A 22293-nucleotide genomic window follows, 5' to 3' on the forward strand; every position below is an offset into this window, starting at 1 on the left:
CCCCCCCCCTCTCTCTCTCTGCTGTCTGAGCATTATCGTGCAGGACGCTGAGCTCTGGCTGTGCTTCAAGGAACTGACCAATCCTGTTTAATAGAATGCACCTCCAACATTCTGAAGCCGAGAAACCTCATGTGGTTGGTCAATTCAGGAGATGGATACAGAGAGCAGGAATGCCTCAGCCATGCAGCCAGCTTCAGAATGTTGGAGGTGCGTTTTATTATATAGGATATATGGATATCTTTCCACAACACTTGGATAAACATATGAATGGTCTTTTTATTAAGTCATATTTTCAGTCATTTATATATTTTTGTGTATAGTCTTGTACATGTTTGGTTTACATGCTCATTTTAGACATTTTCATGTTTTTCATTTAATTTATACATACCTTTTATGTATACATTAACATATTACCAAAAGAAATATGTTAATCATTGCTTTTACAGTTCCATGTATTTGTATATTTATCCATTTATGTATTGCCCACAGACCCCTGAAGCAAGCGTTTTCAAGCCAAAATACGGTCCCATTTCAGATTTTTACAATTCTCTAATAAACTATACTCTTGAGAATCCAACAGTTGCATGAGTTTTAAGTGCTGGAAAACTCCTCCGTTGACCTTTCTGTTTTACTGTTGTGCAGTAACAGAGCCCATATCTAATCCTATGTTTACAAACTCACTATTTTAAGTAGTTATTAGAAAAATTACACCCGATCTTCAAGCGCAGCTATGAGAAGGTGAAGACTTAACATCTCTTGCTGAAGTCTGAACATCATAGAAGATCTTGGGTTTTCTGGTACCTGCCTGGAACGGTTCCAGCTTCAGTCTAACACGGAAGAGAACTGCTTCATCCCACCACTTAGCCATAACCTGCAGAAAGGGATATACATAAGGGCATATGATCAATAACCTGTAGAAAGGGAGGTACATCAAGAGCATATGATCATTAGTGCAAGCTTACCATCAACTTGAAAAAAAGAGCTTTGTACCTGTCATTCTCAAAAGAATTAGAGTATCAGTCTAGCCTATTAAAAAATAAACAGCCACTCAAGGGTATTGCTTTTTGTTAAGGTTTTATTTATTTTTGTGTGCTAGGCTTATAGGGTTTTTGTTTTTTTAATTAATTAGTTTGTGTCTTACACAACAGATAGGACCTAGATCAGAGAAAATATTTAAAAAAAACAAAGGAACATAATAGATAACAGCAGTCTGCTGAACAAGATAAACTTATAGCATAAGGTATGATGTAATACTACATATGTATATATTTGATCTTGATTTGTCCTTGCCATTTTCAGGGCACAGACTGTAGGAGTCTTCCCAGGACTGGCTTTGCTTCTCAATTATTGGCGTTGCCATCTAATCACCACAAAGCTTGTTTGGTTCCATGCCTTCCATACAGGATTCCTTTTTTTATCTCAGGCATTTTAAAATTCCATTACTGTTTTCATCTCCACCACCTCCCATGGGAGGGCAATCCAGGCATATACCACCCTATCTGTGAAAAAGTACTTCCTGATGTTATTCCTGAGTCAGTCCCCCTGCAATCTAATTTCATGTCCTCTAGTTCTACCACCTTCCTGTCTCTGAAAAAGGTTTGTTTATTAATAACCGTTAAATTATTTGAATGTCTGTATCATATCACCCCTGTCCTCTCCTTTCCTCCAGGCTGTACGTATTCAGGTCATCAAGTCTCTCCTCATACATCTTGTGGCGCAAACCCCATACATTTTTTGTTGCTTTACTGTGAACCATTTTGTCTCTTTACGTCTCCATAGTGAGATACAGTCTCTAAAACTGAACGCAATACTCCAAGTGGGGCATCAACACCTCCTTTCTTCTGTTGGTTGTACTCCTCTCTATGCAGCCTAGCATCCTTTTGGCTGTAGCAACCACCTTGGTGCATTGTTTTGTCACCTTGATATCCTCAGACACCATCACCCCAAGATCCTTCTGTCCTGAGCTGTGTTTATCAATCTCTCTTTTCCTATCTTGTGCATTACCTCTGGATTTCTGCTCCCCAAGTGCATCACTCTACATTTCTTTGCATTACATTTTAACTGCCAGACCTTTGACCTTTCTTCTAATTTTTGAAGATCTCTTCTCATGACTTCTACTCTATTGGCTATCTTCATGTCATCTGTAAACAGGCAAACTTTTCCTTCTAAATCTTCAGTAATTTCTTTTATAAATATATTAAACAGACTCGGCCCCAGTACTGACCACTAAGGCACTCCACCACTTACTTTCCTTTCCTCCAAGAGAGTTCTGTTTACCACCATCCTCTGTTACCCATTAGCCAGCCAGTTTGCAATCCAGTTTACCACTTTGGGTCCTAAGTTCAACCCTCTTAGCTTATTCATGAGTCTTCTGTGAGAAACCGTATCAAAGGCTTTGCCAAAATCCAAGTAAATTATATCTAGCGCATGTCCTTTATCTAGTTCTCTGGTCACCCAGTTAAAGAAATCAATCAGATTCATTTGACAGTATTTTTCTTTGGTAAAGTCATGTTGCCTCGGATCCTGCAACCGTTGGATTCTAGAAAACTAACTTTTTTTTTCCCCTTCAGCAGCAACGCTGATTATTTTTTCCTACCACTGACGGTGAGGCTTACCAGCCTGTAGTTTCCCACTTCTTTCCGTTCCCCGCTTTTGTGAAGAGGGACCACATCCATTCATCTCCAATCCCATAAGATCTATTAAATAAATCCTTAAAAGAGCCCGCTAGGATTTCTCTAAGCTCCCTCAGAGAAATCAGAGCTGCTAATTGAAGAACTGATTTCCTTCCCCCCCCCCCCCCCCCTCAAGTTACACTTCCTGTAGTACTAAGTTTTCCTTTCTGCATTAACTGTCCTCTACCAACTGCAGCCTTATGTCTTTTTCCCTGACAGCAGTTGGGATTATTTTGCTCCTTTTAAAAATCCTTCTAATGCCTTTGGTCAGGAAGTGATAGTTCCAGTTGTGCTAGGAGGATAAGACACAGCTACCATATAAGACTGGCTAGATGAGAGATAAGTGGTGGTTAAAAAAAGTTTCCTTATCTTGCCAGCTCAGTCAAGATGGGTGGGTTTATGCCACCCATAGCGGATTCAATTGTATCTTTACCCTGGAATGGCGATGCCATAACAGATCTCTGTAAACCACATTGAGCCTGCAAATAGGTGGGAAAATGTGGGATACAAGTGCAATAAATAAATAAATTGTGCCAAAGCATTACTATTTTTTGCATCCATAGTGATGACATCCGTAGTATATTAGCTGCTCCAGCTAAGTAAATAGGCTGCTGTTTCTTTTGACTCCAGCAGATCGTGGTCAGCTCTCAGGAAAGAGGATAATTGGAAACTGTCAAGGCCTTTAGGTTTATCCTCCCTGCCGGAGCTTAACAAGTCATAGTTAAAAGAACCTGAATATCTTCTTAATCCACTGGGGGCATTAGCTTTTTGGGCTTGAATCCCCTTCTTTAGCCTTTACATTATCTCTGCAACACAATGGGCTTGGGGGGAAAACAATTGGCTCGTAAAGCTACAACGGACGTAATAGCTTGATACATTTGCAGCTGTTGGATAAGATTCAAGGAAAGGAAATTAGGTAAGTTAAATTCATTTAACAGCATGTTTTAGTGATTTTGTGCAATATTTTGAAAATTAAAAAAAATTTAATGATGGCCTTGGGGTGTGGTTATTATACTTGGAATTGCGTAGTGGTTAAAACAGCAGCCTGCAAAGGCAGGGTTCAAGCCACTGTTGCTTTTTGTGACTTCACCCTCAGGCTTAACTTTGTACCTGAATCAACAAAGTTGAAATTAGTTTTACCTGCTAATTTCCTTTCTTGATTTGTTAGACCAGTCTAGACAAATGGGTTGTGATCCACGACCAGCAGAAGAAAGTAGAAAACATTGAATTTCAGGGATGTCATTACAAACAAAAGTCTTAGAATTTGCTGGTATACTCTTGCCTAAGCAGAAACTGAACTTAAAAACCACCAAAAAGATAAACATTCCAACAACCAGCACTATTTTAGATTTCCTGAATGGCAAGGAACAGTCCAGACAAGTGGGATATAACTGAGCTTCACTGACTCAGTTGGGAGGAATACATTCTCCTCTACTGTAAGTGTGGTCTTCTTGAGCCCAGCCATCCAATCTGTAATGCTTGATAAATGAATAAAGCATTAACAAGGTCACTGCCCTGCAAATGTTTTCTGGAGTAGTAACTCTAGCGTCTGTGCACAGTGTCACCTGTGCCCTGGTGGAATGAGCCTGTAAAGCAGGCAGAAGTTCATTATGGGCAATGGGCAATAGGTAATCTGTCTTGAAAGCCTCCTTGATCCAGCAAGATGATAAGCTTTGGAGGCTACTTCCTCCTTGTGCAAACCATTCTGTAGTACAAAAGGTTGATCAGACTTGCAAAAGAAATTTGCCACCTTTGAGTACTACTACTACTTAACATTCCTAAAGTGCTATTTTGGGTTACGCAGCGCTGTACAGTTTAGAGTAATAGATGAAAGACTCAACAAACACTCCAAGAAATGAAAAACCACACAGATGGTTCAACCGCTCTTTGAGTAGGCTAAAAGAAAAATGACTGAGTGAGGTGGAAAGGTAAAACCACTTTTGGAAAAAAGGAAGGTACCTCAAAGTGACTGTCCTCCAAAAAGGCTAGATAGGGATATCTGCAGAAAAGCGCTTGCTGCTCCATGATGCATCTAACCGAGCAAATGGCCACCAAAACACCCCCTTGAAAGATAAATCCTTGTGTGGCATGCTTGAAGGGCCCAGCCAAGGAGTGTTGAGCCAATGGGAAATCTGCTGGAGCACCACTTTCTGGTACAGAGTGTGTATCTTCCTGACACCCTTCAGAAAACATCTGAATGAGCTGCCAACAAGGCATTCTCCACATGCTAGTGCTAACATCTGTACCTTGAGAGAATTAAGTTGACAGATCCTATTCAAGACCATCTTGTGAAAAGGCTAAACATTGCTGAAACAGCTACAGATAGCAGCAGACCTTATTATATATGAGGCCTCATACATGAGGCCCACATCTAAGCAAAGGAGATTGATGACATACGTTCATAATAGCATAGTCACCACTGCTACAGACTAACCCTTGTACATCAACATATGCCTTTCAAGGGCCTGGTCATAAGCCAAAAGGAGTCCAGATTCTTCAAGAGGATAGGCCCTTGAGAATACTGCAGTGGGTCCGCATCAACATTTTTCACCAGATCAGCAAATTATGGCCTCTAAGGCCAACCAGAAGCATTAGGATCACAAGGCCAAGGTGTTTAGCAATCCTACACAGAACTTGGCCAAATGAGTGGCCAAGGCAGAAACAGAGACTGCTCTCCTAAGGTTACAGTTGTAACTGCATGTCAATTCCCTGCATCCCAACCTCTCTCCTGCAGCTGAAAAGAAAAGTCAGTCAGCCTTTGTATTTGAGTGTGATGCCATCAAGTCTATAAGACTTGCATGCCCACCTATCCACTAGCATCTTATTTATTTACTTGGATTTTGCTCACACCTTTTTCAGTAGTAGCTCAAAGTGAGTTACATTCAGGTACACTGGGTATAGCAATGCACATTCAATAGAGGATATTCTGCCTGAGGAAATCCAGCTGATCTTCACCCCTGCAGTGTGGAAACAAGACCACTAGCTAGATATGTCCACTGGCAGAGTAAGGCAATGTCCCATGCCACCTGCACATTATTCCCCTCACTTGTTGACATAAGCCACTACTGTGCAGTGTTTGACACGATTCTGACTGCTGAACCCATGACCAGTAGGTGGAAGGTGAGTCAAACAACACCCCCACCCCCGTTGATGGCCCAAGATGTCTACCTGCACCACTTGATCTTGGCAGTGCACTACCTAAGCACATTAAGCCGTGTGCCACAGTTCAGGTATAATATGACATCTCCCTATAAGCCATGTCAAATATTGTTGCTTCAATATTCCTTCATTTTAATGCTTGGTAATTTAGGGGCTATGTGAATGACTTTAATACATTTATTTATAAGAGTCCTCACTTATAGCCACTATAGGCCTTTGTTTCATGATACCCTGGCTGCACTAGCTTACATTTTGCACAGCCTCTGAAAGAAGGCGACACAGTCACAGAATTTGTCTGAAGTATGGGAGTTTGCTTGGAAGCAGCAGCAGTTTAGGTTCTACATTAAAAAAAGGGGGGTACCATAATTAAATCTGTCTCAAATTACTTTAGTCACTCAGGTGGGGGGGGGGGGGGAATCAATGGGTAGGCAGCTCATTTCATCAAAGCTCTTAGCTTTTCATAGTGGTGGCATCCAAGACCTGGTTTAATCAATGAAAACAAAACAGAAATTTGTTCAACCCAAACTTTATTTAGATAGAAATGTCCAGGTACACTGTTCTCACCCCATTTTTGCCCTCAGTCTCTACTATAAATACAGCCTCCTGGGGTTTTTTCTCTGAAATTGTAATATCCCTGCCTTGAACTGAAGAATCATCCTGGCAACGTAAATTGGAAGGGAAGAGAACAGATATTGCTGAAATGCTTTCTATATCACTCAAGCAATGTTGGGTAGGTCAGGCCTATTTTCAAAGCATTTAGACTTACAAAGTTACATACTAGTCTATGGAGCTTTGTAAGTCTAAATGCTTCGAAAATATGCCGCCTTATGTAAGACATCCTAACACTAAGCTAAATACTTAGCACTGCAACATGACAGAAAGGTACTTCCCCCCCCCCCCCCCCCCCCCCCCCACACACACAGTATCCTGCTCTGTACTGGAAACATGTTTATTTAAATGTTGCCAACTACCATTTTTTTTTCTTTTAAAGTATCAGCAGGAGAGCAGCCTTCCCATCAAACTAACCTCCTATTTCTGCAACCCACCATAGTTCTGACACCATTGCTAAATTATGGCATATTTCCTACTGAATCAAAAATTACAATAGAATAATCATTTAGATTCATATCTTACATCTTTTAAATAAAAACTAAAACAAGAGCCCAAAGAGCTTTGCAGTCTGGTGTTTAGTAACAGAGCCCATATCTAATCCTATGTTTACAAACTCACTGTTGTAACTGGTTACTTGAAAAATTATACCCTATAGTTAAAGGCAGCAGGTGAAAACTTAACACCTCTTGCTCAAATCAGAACATCATAGAAGATCTTGGGTTTTCTGGTGCCTGCCTGGAACTGTTCCAGCTTCAGTCCAACACGGAAGAGAACTGCTTCATCCCACCACTTAGCCATAACCTGTAGGAAGGGAGATACATCAAGAGCATATGATCATTAGTGCAAGTTTACCCATCAACTTGAAAAAAAGAGCTTTGTACCCGTCATGCTCAAAAGAACAGTTAGAGCATCAATCTAGCCTATTAAAAAATAAATAGCCACTCATAGGTATTCTGTTTGATAAAGGTCTTATTTTTGTGTGCTAGGCTTATGGGATTTTTTTTTTAAAGGCATTTACTTGTTTTGTGTCTTACACCAGAGATAGGACCTGTAGATAACAGCGGACCTGTATGGTCCATCTAGTTTGCCCAACAAGATAAACTCTAGCATAAGGTATGATGTGATACTACATATGCATACTTGATTTTGATTTGTCCTTATTTTCAGGGCACAGACTGTAGACGTGTACCAGCACTGGCCTTGTTCTCCAACTAAGTTGACTATCTAGCCATGATCAGGGCACAGACCATAGAAGTCTGCCCAGGACTGGCTTTGTTTCTCAATTAATGGTGTTTTGCCCTCTAATCAAAACTAAACTTGTTAGGTTCCATGCCTTCCATGCAGGATTTCTTTGTGTTTATCCCACACATTTTTGAATCTGTTGCTGTTTTCATATCCACTACCTCCTGCAGGAAGGCATTCCGACCATCTACCACCCTCTCCGTGAAAAAGTACTTCCTTTTCTGAGTCAGTCCCCCTGCAATCTAATTTCATGTCCTCTAGTTCTACCACCTTCCCGTCTCTGGAAAAGGTTTGTTTGTAGATTAATACCTATCACAGGGCCGGCTCAAGAGGTTGTGGTGCCCGGACCAACTTTTGTTTTTACACCCCCATGCCTCACCTCCTACCTGTCCCACCCCCTGTAGCAACTTCCAAAATTCTGCCCTCCCTTCCCCACTACCACCACCACCTTCTACAAATCAGAAAGGCGCAAAGCATCAGGGTTTGTGTACCTGCATCTCTCACATTCTTTTACTCACTCTCTCCCTCCACCTATGGTCCATCATCTCCCCCTCAGACCAGCCCCCTCTCCCCAAATGTTCTGCCATTTTCCTCCTCTTTCCCTGGTTCCCTCACCCAGAGTCTGGCATCTCTCCTATTCCCCTACCCCTGCAGATCCAGCACCTGTCTCCTTCCTTCCTGCCTTCCTTCCCTCCCTCTCCCCCCACCCATAGGTTCAGCACATCTCCCTTCTCCCCCTCGAGTCCAGAACCTCTCCTTCCCTCAGCACCCCCCTCGTGAGTCCAGCAACTCTTCCTCTTGTTTTGAGTCCCCCCATGAGTCCAATTTTTCTTGTTCCCTCAGACCCCCCCCACCCGAATCCAACAACTCTCCCTCGTTATCCATCAGCATTCCCCCATGAGACCAACACCTTTCTTCACTCAAACCTCCACGAGTACAGCACCCACCCATGAGTCCAGCACCTCCTTCCCTCAAACCTCCCGAGTCTAGCAGCACCCCCCAACCTCCCCGAGTATAGCAGCACCCCCTTCCATGTTACCAGTGCCTCCCCTTCCCCCTACCGTGGAATGAGCACCGCTCCCTCTTCTTTCCTCACCCTCCCCCCAGTCCAGCACCACTTTGTCTTCTCCCCTCCTTTCAGTCCGTCAAACCTGCTTTGTTTTCTTTAGTGGCCCTGCAATAACAGGCTGCCTGAGCCAGCGCCGGATCCTTCCCTCTGTCACGTCCCATCCTGATGTACACAGGAAGTTGTGTCAGGGGACAGAGCGCAGCAGAGGGAAGGATCTAGCACTGGCTCAGGCAGCCTGTTAATTGCTGCAGGGCCGCTAAAGAAAACAAAGCAGATTTGATGGCCTGAGGGGAGAAAAGGCGGTGCTGGACTTGGGGGAGGTTGAGAAAAGAAGAGGGAGCGGCGCTGGTTCCATGGAAGGGAGGGGAGAGCACAGGGCAATGAGAACCACTGGCTAAACCTATGAGGCCGGTGATGTCACTGGCCCAGACGTTTGGCACCTTTTATCACCAGTGCCCTGGACCGGAGCCGCACCTGGTCCATACGTTAAGCTGGCCCTGACCGTTCAAATATTTGAATGTCTGTATCATATCACTCCTGTCTCTCCTTTACTCCAGGGTACATATCTTCAGGTTACCAAGTCTCTCCTCAGGCATCTTGTGGCGCAGACCCCATACCATTTTCGTTGCTTTTCTCCGAACCGCTTCAAATCTTTTTACGGCCTCAGCAAGATATGGCCTCCAAAACTGAACACAATACTCCAAGTGGGGCCTCTCCAACAACTTGTACAGGGCCATCAACACCTCCTTTTGTATGCTGGTTATACCCCTCACTCTGCAGCCTAGGATACTTCTGGCCGTGGCACCCACCTTGTCACATTGTTCCATCACCCCAAGGTCCTTCTGCACACCAGGTACATCACTCTGCACTTCTTCACATTAAAGTTTAACTACCAGATCTTTGACCTTTCTTCTAATTTGTGGGAATCTCTTCTCATGGTTTCTACTCTACTGACTATGTTCAAGTCATCCGCAAAGAGGTAAACTTTTCCTTCTAACACTTCACCTATGTTTCTTACAAATATATTACATAGAATTGGCCCCAGTACTGCCCCTTGTGGCACTTCACTACTCATCTTCCTTTCCTCCGAGAGAATTCCATTTACTACCATCTTCTGTCATCTACATTTATGTTTCATTTGTAGGAGGTTCGTTAAACCATGGAGTAACTTCTTTTTTGGTTGGGATGCAAGTTCATCTAGAACAGTTTTGCAAGTAATGTTCCATTGTTGATGAAATTAGTAGATGGATTACAGGAAAGTAAGTTATCAAGTTGTTCATTTGAATACAATTTTGAGGGGTCAATTTTACCTCTGGTTTGGAAGGTATGTGATGTGTTAGTAGGCGTAGATGAATGGGTGGATTCTTTCCAGTTTAGCTTGAAAGGAAGGCTGCTATGATCTGACCAAGGTATCAGGGACCATTGTGGTTCAGATACGTGAAAGTTAATAGGGTCTGTAGATTTGCCTGCTAAGATCTAGCCGATGTCATTTGATGTGGGAGGACATTCTGTGGAAGAGTAAGAATTGCTATTGCCAGACGTTAAAGAAATCAAGGAATTGTATATAGATTTGTAGCATTTTCAAGATCTAAGTTGATACTCTAATCATAATGATATTGTCATCATTGACATATATGCTGGATATAAATTCAGTAAGTTTGGCCAGGTTCCAGCTATTGGCAGGATGATATACTAATAGAAGGCAGATCGATTTGGATAGGGAATCATCAAACATATAAAAGGCAAGTGACCGTACTCACTTGCAAATGCGCAGTAGAGACTTCCCTCTCTGTCCCGCCCCCACGTCAAGACGTGATGACGGGGCGAGGGGGGCGGGACAGAGAGGGAAACTGCGCGGAAGGGGAGGGAGGGAACCGCTGACGTCGCTACCCCTCCCCCCCCCCCCCGGAGTCACCACCACCCCCCCCTTCACCCGGCCCGGGCCCTCTCTTCGTTATTCAACTTACAGCAGCGCCGAAACAGCAGCAAGCAGCTCAGCTTCAGCTCCCGTCGGCCTTCCTTCCCTGCCTGTGCCCCGCCCTCGCCGACGTGACGTCACACGAGGGCGAGGCACAGGCAGTGAAGGAAGGCCAACGGGAGCTGCAGCTTGCTGCTGTTTTGGCGCTGCTGTAAGTTGAATAACGAAGAGAGGGCCCGGGCCGGGGGGAGGGGGCGACTCCGGGGTGGGGGGGGCGGTAGCGGCTACCTTGGGGGGGGGAGGGGGGACATGGGAGGTCTCAGAAGGAGGGGGGGGGGCCTTGGAGCTGGGAGGGCTGGACTGAAGGGGGCCTTCCAGCTGGCTGGGAAGAAGGCACGGGGGGGGGGGGGGGCAAGGGGCCTTGGAACTGGGAGGGAGGGAGGGAGGGAGGGAATGGGGCCCCTTACAGTTGTGAGGGAGAGCAGGGGGCCTTGGAACTGGGAGGGAGGGAGGGAGGGCGGGCAGGGGGCCTTGCAGCTGGGAAGGGGGGAGGACTGGAGCCTTGGAGCTGGGATGGAGGGACAGAGGGGGCCTTGCAGCTGGCAGGGAAGGAGGATGGCAGGGGGCCTTGCAGCTGCAACGGGAGGGGGGCCTTGGGAAAAAAAACATTCCAATACGCGCCCGTTTTAACGGGCTTAACGGCTAGTTGTTTATAGAGCAGGCAACAATTTCTAAATTAGGGGATTGCAATTCAGTAATAGCTTTTACCAGGAGGAATGATTTATAAATAATAGCTAAGCCACCTCCTCTCTTTTTGGCTCTGGGGAAATGAAGAATGGAGTATCCAGGCTGACATATGTCTAGGATTGCTGGATCATCTTTTCCATGTAGCCAAGTTTGGAAGTTAAGGGCTACACCAAATTGAGCTTCAGTTATCCAATATTTGATGATTTCAGTTTTGTTGATAAGTGTACATTGGTGTAATCTATGGATTGGGGCAGGTAGGAATGCTTATCTGTAATTGGATGTGGATTTTGTGTTCTGTTTCAGTTCTTTTTATGAGATTTACAACTTAATTGTATTTATTTTTCCTTTTCAGTTTTTCTGTACAAGTTGAGATTACTTGATTTGTTACTGTAAATAAAATAATAAAAGAGAGCTAATGCAATTCATTTGGTTTTCAGATAAAAGTAACCTAGATGTAGTCAAATCCTCATTCTATGGTTAGTAACACAAAGAAGAGAATGTCCATCACATCAAGGGTATGAACAGTACAACTATCTTCAGAATGGGTAACAACCCACTCTTAGTATTCTGAGCTTCACCGTCTGAGACCTTGATCTCCATGTGGGTTCTGGACTAGTCTAGGACTAAAGGAAAGAATACATTTTAAAATTTCACCCTCATCCATTCCAGACCAGTGCAACATACACAATTTCAACCCTGACCAGTCAGTAAGAAGCTATGACAGCTCCCAGGATTCCTGGGTCCCAATGCTGGATGTCTCAGGCTCCATAGTCACAATACTATACTTAGAGCAGAAACTGAATGGAGACCAGGGCCCATCTGGTCACTTTCCTCTAAATCAGAGGAAGTCTTTCCAGTGGATTCCTATACACTTGAGTGGGCTCACTGGCCTCCTGCAACCTTTGTTAGAGTACACCAAGGCATTTGTCTGCTTAATGCCTCTGGAACTGATGGTTTATGGGTGGAATGCCAACAGACCAAATCTGAAACGTAAAAACAACTGAAGCCCTAGAAACATTTCAAAGGCAGCCTGCACTGACTGCCATCCTCACTATACCAGTTTGCATGGCTGCAACAGTGACTGGAGATGAGAAATGCAGCAGACTGAGAAACCTGCTGTGAGCTTTTGTTTCTATCTACTAGCAGGAGAATATATCCTGCTTGTCTGGACTGCTCTAATATGGGTAAGGCATCGGCAATAAAGGATAGTATTTGCTGGAAATGCCCTAGCTTGTGTGTCTATTTTGTCCTTTAGATTGTAAGCTCCTTCGAGCAGGGACTGTCCTTCTTTGTTAAACTGTACAGGCTGCGTAACAGTTTAAGTAGTAGTAGTAGTAGTAGATAGGCATATGATCGAAAGCCCCTTGCTGTTCCAAACAGCGCTCTAAAAATAGTGCTGTAACAGCCCCTATGATCAGAGATAATAGCATGCAAATTTAAGCACACTATTATCTCTGATCATAGGGTCAAACACAGGCTGGAGGTCCATGGGACCACCAGACCCCCAAGTACCCCTCCCTCCCCCCAGCATCCCCTCACATGCAGCGCTGGTGGCCTGGGATGCGAGTCAATCCCTCCCCCCCAACCTGGTGGTCTAGCAGCCCTTCCCCACCCCTTACCTTCGTTGGAGGAGGGAGGTGGCCCCTCTCGTCTTCCATCGGCACCGCCTCAAAAATGGCAGCACCTAGCCCTGCCCAGTGCATCCTGGGATGCGCTGGGTGGGGCTTCACACCATATAATTCCCACCGGATCTCCAGCCTCCTCTGAACCTGTGTCGGGGGGTTTGGGGTTCCTGCTCCTGCTTGGGGGGTGCGGGCTGCTGCACTGGGGGGAATGGGGGGCCTGCTAGCATGCTGGACAGGACTCACCATTCCTCCTCAATAGTCTGCAAACCCTAATGCCAGCTCCGAGCTGGCGTAGGGTTTGCCACGGACAACACCCCAATGTTTGGTGTGCTGCTCGACAATCATTGGGGAGGAATAGGTTGAGCATGGATTTGCATGCTACTTGCGCTGAGCCCTGCTTTGCATGCATTTGCATGCTAGTTGAGTTCAGAGCCCGCAAGCGCCTTGTTTCATGCACTCGGGGGCTCTGATCGTGGGGCAGTAGCAAACGCAGGCGCTAGTATGGTGCTAACAGCCTCTAGCGCCTGCATTTGCTTCTGATCATCTGCCCAAAAATAAGCTGCTGGGAGAGAGAACAAATAGGTTAAAGGTTTGCCTAGGGCTGGCCCTGCATCAGGCTACAGTCAACACAGGCTGTTATGTAGGTCTTATTCTGCTTGTTGCTTCTATCGCTGTGTGCAGGCAACAGTTTCCAGAGAAGCTGCATTTTTAGTTTGACAGTCCCCACAATTTTCAGGATGCTATAGGACCTTGGCACTTAATTCTAGGTCCCTGGAAGCTGCTCTATATAAGGCAGAGAATACAGGCTAGCAATCCAGTAGTTCCCTACATTGGTTTCAGATCACTTTCCAGTAGCAGAGAGCCTAGTAGAGAAATATACATGTCTACCTACCTGAAGGCCGATCGGCAGCCCTGCTGAGCTGTACCCGATAGGTACCACAAGGCCTGGAATTCCAGTCAGGTTCCCAAGCTGCATGTATCTGACAAAAATTTAAAAAGAAAGAACCATCAAAAGCCTGCAACTGTTCTGCTTTTTCAGCTGTTTTGTAGCTTGTCATATAGCAAGATTAAAGAATGGGAAGGTCACAACCAAGAAACCAGAAGTTTACTCATATGGAGAGGAAGTAGGAGGGAATGTGTATTTTCTTCCAGATCATTTTAGACTCTGGACATGGCCTCTTACAGCTGCAGTAAGTATCATGATTCATCTTTCCTATAAACTGTGCAATTTATACAGAAACTACAACCAATATTTACACCTGAGGGACTAGAGCAACTCTGTGCCCTACCAAAGATATTTCCTCCACTATGGCAAGACAGGGAGAAGAGGTACTATGCTGTCCCCCCTCTCCTACCGCTAAAACTCTCCTATGCCCGCTCCTATTCATCCAATACAGAAGGAGCTCCCTGGTCCCAAAATCTACCCCATTCCTCATGGTGGAAGCAAGAACTTAACAGGGTTCAAGATAACTTGTGGTTCCCCCCAGCTTGTGAAGATGATGCCCTGGATTAACTGGAGCCCAAGCCATAGATCAAGCAAACTAGAAGTAGCCTAGATGGCTGAGAACCAGAAGAACGAGGTTTGATTCCCATTGAGGCTCCATGTGACCCTGGACAATACACTTGTACCTGGGGCAATGGAAGATTAAAACTTAGATTGCCTGCCCACTAGGAATAGAAAATTACCTGTATCTAATAAGTAAACTTCTTTGGCTGTACCACAGAAAGACGGTATATCAAGAATCTTTTACATAAGATGGGTCATAAGTTCTTACTTTGTGCTGCAGTCCCTGCTATGATCACTGTTCCTCTGACTATATAGTTTGTTCAGTTTCAGTGTTTGACAATTATCTAGTGGGGGCCATCTTAAATGAACAGACAACTGGGATGCAGGAAAGGCAGTTTAAAAGCTCATTACATGCAACCTTGTTACATATAGTAGATGACGGCAGTGAAAGACCTGTACGGTCCATCCAGTCTGCCCAACAAGATAAACTCATATGTGCTACTTTATGTGTATACCTGACTTTGATTTGTAACTGCCATTTTCAGGGCACAGACTGTAGACGTCTGCCCAGCACTAGCCCCGCCTCCCCCCACCGGCTCTGCCACCCAATCTCCGCTAAGCTTCTGTTACATGGCTGTAATTTCCCTTGCATTTCTTCTGTTAAAGGGGGTACTTGTAAAGGGTCATAAATAAAAGATAGACATCTTAGCAGCTTAGAAAGAGTGGCATGAACAGGCTGTGACACTCAGGGCCAGATGCACTAAGGTCCTCGGAAGAGCCCTTCCCTTACCGATTCCATAGCGAATCGGTAGGGAACGGCCATGCATCAAGGAAATGGAATGCAAATGAGCTGCTCATTGTAGCTCACTTGCATTCTCTATTCCCTCGGAAGCCAGTCGGCTGGTCGAGCATGCGCAGAGCAGCCAAGCGTTATGCTGGCTGCTCTGCGCATGCCAAGGACGTCCTTTATGGACGTCCTTTACTGAAAGAAAAAAAAAAGTCATTCCCATAATTGGGAGGGAGATGAAATGGCTACGAGGAGGCTCCCGATGCTGCTGGCAGCTATCGGCGGCTTCTGCTCTGGCCGCCTTGCTTCTGTCTGCCCCGGGGTGTTAGCAGCACGTCCGATGCCCCTCCTCCAGGTCTATCTCAGCCAATCACAGCACGTTTAGCTGTCACTGGTGTCAGCTAAATGAGCTGTGATTGGCTGAGAGAGACCTGGAGGAGGGGCATAATCGAAAAAGACATCCAAATAGTTTTTTTATTTGGACGTCCTCGGCACTAGAAGGACAGCCATCACAAAAAAATCTGGGGGAAAAACGTCCAAGTACTCGTCAGGGACGTCTTTTTTTTTTTGGTTTTGTGAAGGATGTCCACGTTAGGCACTTTAGAAGGAAGGCCCTGATGAACACTTGGACGTGGCTAAGCAGTGAAGGACATCCATAAAGGACATCCCTGACGAGCACTTGGACGTTTTTTTTCCCAATTTTTTTTTTGGTTAAATTTATAGAAGTTTTTAGAGGCGAATAAATCCCGCACAGCCCCAACGAGAGGTACAGACCTCCAGTTAGATTTTCCATGGTTAGGCAATCGGAAAACGGTAGTGCATCTCATTACAATACGATTTATACACATTACAATATTAATTTGCTCATCTGCATTCCGTTTTCGTTAGCTGCTACTGTGATAGGAAAATGCCCTTCAGTACATGTCCTGCTTTACTACTTTACCTGGTTTACGTTAAACTGGCTAGAACCAGTTTAAACCCCACGTTAATGGCTCGTTAAGTTTAGTGCATCTAGCCCACAGATTGTAGAAACTAGATCGCTCAATTTCCAGGCTGTGTGGCTAGGCACTTCATGTCTAGATGAAGACTGCTCTGCTGTTGAGTTATTAGTGCTGAAAATTGGAGCAGTTTGCGGGGAGAAAGAACTGCCAGGTTCGAGAAGAGGTTAACAGTTCTATATAGGCCCATACTGTATTATGAGTAAGATGGTGCCTTGGCTTAGGTGTCAGCTAGTCCAAGAATTGTATTTTGTTTTAAATATGTTTTACTATGTATTTTCATATGGAAACCACCTAGGATGTAGGTGATATATAAAATTTTAAAATAAATACAAATTCAGGAGAACAGATTAAGGAAGACCAAAAAAAATTTAGCTATCACAAATATTCTCCAAAAGCTTCAATTTTTTTTACTATATGCAAACTATGAAGTGTTAGTCATTAGATAAAAATTTGTGTGCAGCAAGCCTTCTAATTCTTTGTCAGATTTTCTGTAAGTTCTAAAGGGAAAATTATTCTCAAAGTAGGATCTAAGATGCTATGATCATTCACATTGGACCTGGAGTCCCCAAGCAAGATAGTGTCTCATACCGTATAGACTGTGCCACTGTTGGAATGTCACTGCAGCCATGAAGGAGGTCAGAATCATGGATACATGGAGCTGTGCACGCAGTTGCTATAACAAAGAAACCATTGTGAGGTAGTAGCAGGGGGTCTATCTGTTCAGTCCTCAATGAGAAAGCTTGGATAAGGTGACAAAACTATCTACTGATCAGGATTTGTACACCTGAGCAACCGTGATGAACAACCTCATAGTGAAGGTACAAAAACAGTAATGTTGCTCAGCTGTAGAAATGTTTTCTTTAGACAGCAGGATTGATAAGGCACACAAGTGGGTGATATTGTCCGACAGTGCTGGGACAGAACTGCTCTCCCACAGCTCACAACTTTAGTGTGAAGTTTTGAACATGTGTGGCCCTTCCTATTTGCAGTGTTCTCTCATTTCTTGGGGAGAGGGGGTGGGATTGTGTGCCTTTTCAAACCTGCTCTCTACAGAAAATATATAGCTAAGCAAATTTCTTTTCTGTCAACAAGCAGGACTGAGTTAGACACATAAGTAAGTGATTCCCAAGCTTAGAGCTGCTCAGCCTCATTTCATTTCATCTTCATTTTTTGAGCAACCTGCATAGAATTAGCTTGAAGGGACAGATTCGCCAGCACTGCTCAACCAAACACAGTGTACTCGCTGAAGCTTGATCCAAACAATGGTGTGCAGTAAAAGTATAAATATAGAGGACCACATGGCTGCTTTCAGGACAGGATTCAGTGAGGTTAAACCTGACGAGATTTGACTCTGGAGCTAAGAAAGCGCAGGCTTGTTGATAGCAGAACTGCACAGAAGAAGCAAGCCAGATTTCTACTAGTCTATTTGTAGCTGGCATACCAATTCTATTAGGATCAGTGTAACAGCTGAATCTATTTCTACAACGTCAGACACAATGATACAAAGACTTGAACAATTGGTTGAGAAACCAACTACAAACTTCCATGTACAAGAAACAACCACAATCTCAGTATGAAAATTGTAGTAGAATGCAGTGAACACAAAGAAAATCAAAACTATAATTGTTAAACTTGCCTCTCTCTAGTGGACTCTTCTTTACAGAGGGAACTAACATTACTTCACCAAGAGGGGCATTTTCGATAGAACGTCTAAATCAGAATTTGGACGTTTTACAAAACATCCAAATTCTGAACAGGAAAGGTCATTTTTGCAAAAGATCGACGTCCTTAGCATTTTTGAACACAAAAGATAGACGTCTTGTGATTTGGATGTCCTTTTTTTTGGTCCATTTTCAAACAAAACAAAAGACGTCCAAATGCAAGACATCCAAAACAGAGGAGGAGTGGGTTAATGGTTAGTGCAGCGGGCTTTGATCCTGGCAACATGGGTTCAATTCCCACTGCTTTTCCTTGTGACTTTGGGCAAGCCAAATGCACAAGGGGCATTTCTGGATAGGACATCTAATTCTGAATTTGGACATTTTTTGTAAAACGTTCAAAATCAGAACAGGAAAGGTCATTTTCTAAAAAAAAAAAAAAAAGTCTATCTTTTCCTTTTGAAAGGTGTAGAAGTTGAAAGCCAAAACTATAGAAGTGGTGGTATAGGTGCTGCAATATATTCATAGGACGGTCATTTCCATTAGTCAAACACCGGATCAACAACCTCTTCTACCTGAAAGCATGTTTGTCTAGTAGAAGGTGTCTTAGCAGTTAAGAGAGAGAGTGGCCTGGACAGGCTGTGGCACACAGAGTATAGAAACTAGATGAAACAATTTCTACTACTAATCATTTCTATAGCGCTGTACACATTATATGCAGGTACTTTCTCTGTCCCTAGAAGGGCTCACAATGTAAGTTTTGTTTTGTACCTGGGGCACTGGAGGGTTAAGTGACTTGCCTAAGGTCACAAGGATCTGTAGTGGGAATCAAACCCAGGTTGCCAGGATCAAAGCCTGCTACACTAACCATTAGGCCACCCCTTTCCAGGCTGTGTGGCTAGACACTTCATGTCTAAGACTGCTCTGTTACTTTATACTAGAGATCCAGGCTTGACATTATCCATTGCGGTGGAGGTGCTTCACGATTTGAGAGGTTTGCAGGACTGAAGGTTAATATAGACAAAAGTGAACTCTTGGGGATCTCCCTATCCCAATTGGAGGAAGATAGGTTGAGGGCAGCTTTTGCATTCAGATGGGCTCTCGCAGTATCCGTTATTTGGGAATCAGAATACCTCGGGATCTCAGTAGGTTATTTTCCCTCAACTATGATAAGATTTTGGATCAGATTCGTGTAGAATTATCCCGTTGAAAATGGTTATGGTTATCTTGGTGGGGCCATATTGCAGTGGTAAAGATGAATGTGTTACCCAGATTGCTGTTTTATTTTAATCTTTACCTATTCGGGTCCCAGGGCATCTTCTTAGATGTTTACAGGGTTCTCTATCTCAGTTTATTTGGAATGGCAAGCACCCTTGTCTTGCAGAACAGGTTCTTTGGGATGCTGAAGAACAGGGAGGGAGAGAGGTTCCTAATATCGAATGGTATCATTTCGCAGCTCAACTCCGGTTGATTTTAGATTGGGAGAAGGGGAAACTTAAAACAGCGGTTTTGGTGTAGTTGTCCACTTCCCTTGCGATCTTTAGGTTCTTTCTTGTGGACTACGGAAGGATTGGAGGGAGGAGTGGTTGGAACCCCAAATCCTTTTGTTAGACATTTGCTGGAGTTTTATTATAGGACAACTTGTCATAGAAACTCGATAATAACTCAATACGATACCATGTTTTGGCGTTTCCGCCTGCATCAGTAGTCTATAAAATATTTTACATGTATATATATATATATATATATATATATATAAAGAGTAATAATAATGTGCAACAAAAAAACAAACACTCATAAAAAGCAAAAGGCAATATATTGTGAAAAAGGTCAAATTAATATGTAAGAGGTTCCTGAACAGAGCAGATGCAGACAAAAAGCAGATATTAAGACAATGATGTATTCAAAGGCTGATAATGCAGTAGAAACGTCAATGGCAAAATGAAAAGCTAAATAAATAATAAAAAGAAGAAACTTCAGTGGGGAAGATCTATGACCTGTCTGTTCAGCAGAGTAGAAGAAACAAAACTGAAGCATTAAGGAGACAGCTGAGAAGTTCTGAGTTCTGAGCTCTGGGACACAGTTCATCCTAGCAGTTCAACCACTAGGCCACTCCTCCACTCCTTGGGTGGAGTGGCTTCAGCCTTGTGACATCATGTCGTCAAACCTCCTTATCCTGACCTAATCCTGCTTGTTGACAGAAAATAAAGTTCAAAAAAACACTGAGATGAGTACAGATGCTCCCGAGCACAAAGGACATTAAAGGCAGAAATCAAACTGGTTATGTGGTATTGAAACATGAATAGAACTCGGACAGACAGAACAGGCCTTGCAGTCACATTCCTCTTTTCAGGGTAATTTTTAATCACTACTCTAGTAGTAAAATTCAAGCTGCAGTTTCTGTGTATTAGTATCTGGTACAAACTCAAGCTTTTCACAACCATGCACCAGCTCATAGATTAAAGAGTGCAGCAGGTCCTTCATACTACTGTTACTTTTCTGAAAGCCCCAGCACACGTGTTCCAAGGCTTGCAGTATACCCCAATGTATTGCCAGGGGTGTGTTGTGCCCTGCAGGGTCCATACCTGGAGTGAGGATACAGTTCACTGTGGAGAAAATCTCTTTCAGCCAGGCCATACTTCGGCTTCTCTGACGATTTGCCTAGTCAGAAAAAAATAAGTTAGGTAAGTAATTGACTTGGGGAGGGGGTGAGGGAGGACATCAAGGGATCCTCAGTTCTTAGCATGTCACCTATATGCTCCTATTCATAGGCTTTGTTAAAGTGATAGCCACCCACCCATGTACACAGTGAAATTTAAACTTACCTGTTACTTTCATTTCATTCTGTCCAATTAGTGAGAATGAATAAGGATCTATGGGGAGGGAGTACAGGTGCATCCTAGCAAATGGCTGCCCAAACCATGAGTTCTGACCTGTGAGCTGGCACTGAAGGATAAATACTGATAAATTATTGCTTAAAGAACTTAGACCATGGTTCTTAACCCAGTCCTCAGGACACACCTAGCCAGGTCGAATTTACAGGACACCCACAATGAATATGCATGAGATCAATTTGCATACTGTGGAGGTAGGGCATGCAAGTTTATATCTCATGCATATTCACTGGGTGTATCCTGGAAACTTGACTGGTAAGGTGTGTCCCAAGGACTGGGTTGAGAAGCCCTGATTTAGACTGAAGATAATGAGGTAGCAGTAGATTAGTGTTGGGGTGGTCGGTGCCAAGGAGGTTTGATTAACAGGAGATAGTGTGATGTCACAGGGCTGAAGTCACTCCACCCAAGGTGGTTTTCATTGTCCCCAATGCAGCTGCTGCCATCTCAGTACATCCAAAGCAATATAATTGATATAACAACAAGCTTCACCTACTGGCTTCAGGCCACATAATTGGTCGAGCATGCTCCTGCGGTCTCCTGTTAGTCAAACCTCCTTGGCTGGTGCGACTGTTGCCGGTGAAAGACTGAGGCAGCCATGGAGTCTCAACATGAGAGGGACCTGGTAAGAAGTAGGCCCCACCGAAAGCATGTGTATGTACCACACGGCCAACTCAAGGGATAGTGGTGCCCTGAGCCAACTTACTTTGGCATCAGTCCATCCCCTCCCTGCGGGTCCAACTCTGCCCACCTCTCTCACTCCCCTGCAATCCTGTAAAGTTTACATCAGGCACTGGCAGCAGTATGACAGGCTGCCTTTGGCCAACCCCTGGGTCTTCCCTCTGCCCATAGGCCGCCCGGTATAAGAGGCTTGGATAGGCTAAGCCTCCCCTGCTGTGCTCTGAGGGGTTTAAATTGTTGATTTACCTCCATCCTCACAGCAGGAGCTGCAGTGAAAGCCCTCTAGCCTTGTCCAGTTGTAGAAATTGGTTTATGGTTTGTTTACCTTACTGCTGGGAGAGCGGGGGGGGGGGGGGGGGGGGGGGGGGGGGGGGGTTGGCTGGAGGTGTCCTGGGTCGCCAGGGAGATATTTAACCAGGATGACTTCCTGATCTGCACTGAGGACAGATAGCAGCAGATACTGGGCCAGCATGATTAGAAAAAGTCACCAGACAACAAAGGTAGAAAAGATCATTTTATTTTCATTATAGTGTTTGGAATATGTCCACTTTGAGAATCAGGTGCTCAACATTAAAAGTTTATATTTATTTACTTATTTATGGCATTTTATCCCACATTAAACATGAATTAGGGTGTTTTGTGGCTGTACATGAGAATTGTGATGATATGATCCCTTGTTTCATATTGTTGACGGTCTGCATTTTCCGTATGGGTGGTATATTGG

At 44.1% G+C, this 22293-nt stretch overlaps 1 protein-coding gene across 8 annotated transcripts in view; it reads right to left on the bottom strand.

The window, feature by feature from the left end:
- Positions 1 to 235: 235 nt before the first annotated feature.
- Positions 236 to 22293, bottom strand: part of LOC115470623 (fatty acid amide hydrolase-like) — a 95211-nt gene continuing 73153 nt past the window's right edge. Inside the window, exons 17-21 of one of the 8 annotated variants that reach the window (XM_030203936.1) lie at positions 20583 to 20658; positions 16928 to 17012; positions 13937 to 14024; positions 7127 to 7244; positions 721 to 753 (exon numbers count right to left, since the gene is read on the bottom strand). In XM_030203936.1, the coding sequence (XP_030059796.1) occupies positions 7134 to 7244; positions 13937 to 14024; positions 16928 to 17012; positions 20583 to 20658 (360 nt within the window). In that variant the 3' untranslated portion in view covers positions 721 to 753; positions 7127 to 7133. Of the gene's footprint in view, positions 872 to 6727; positions 7245 to 11531; positions 12043 to 13936; positions 14025 to 16927; positions 17013 to 20582; positions 20659 to 22293 lie in introns of those variants that run through there. The other 7 variants (XM_030203935.1, XM_030203937.1, XM_030203939.1 and 4 more) reach the window with 7 other exon arrangements.

Source organism: Microcaecilia unicolor, chromosome 5, assembly GCF_901765095.1.
Source record: "Microcaecilia unicolor chromosome 5, aMicUni1.1, whole genome shotgun sequence".
In the NCBI taxonomy this organism is placed as follows: Eukaryota; Metazoa; Chordata; class Amphibia; order Gymnophiona; family Siphonopidae; genus Microcaecilia; species Microcaecilia unicolor.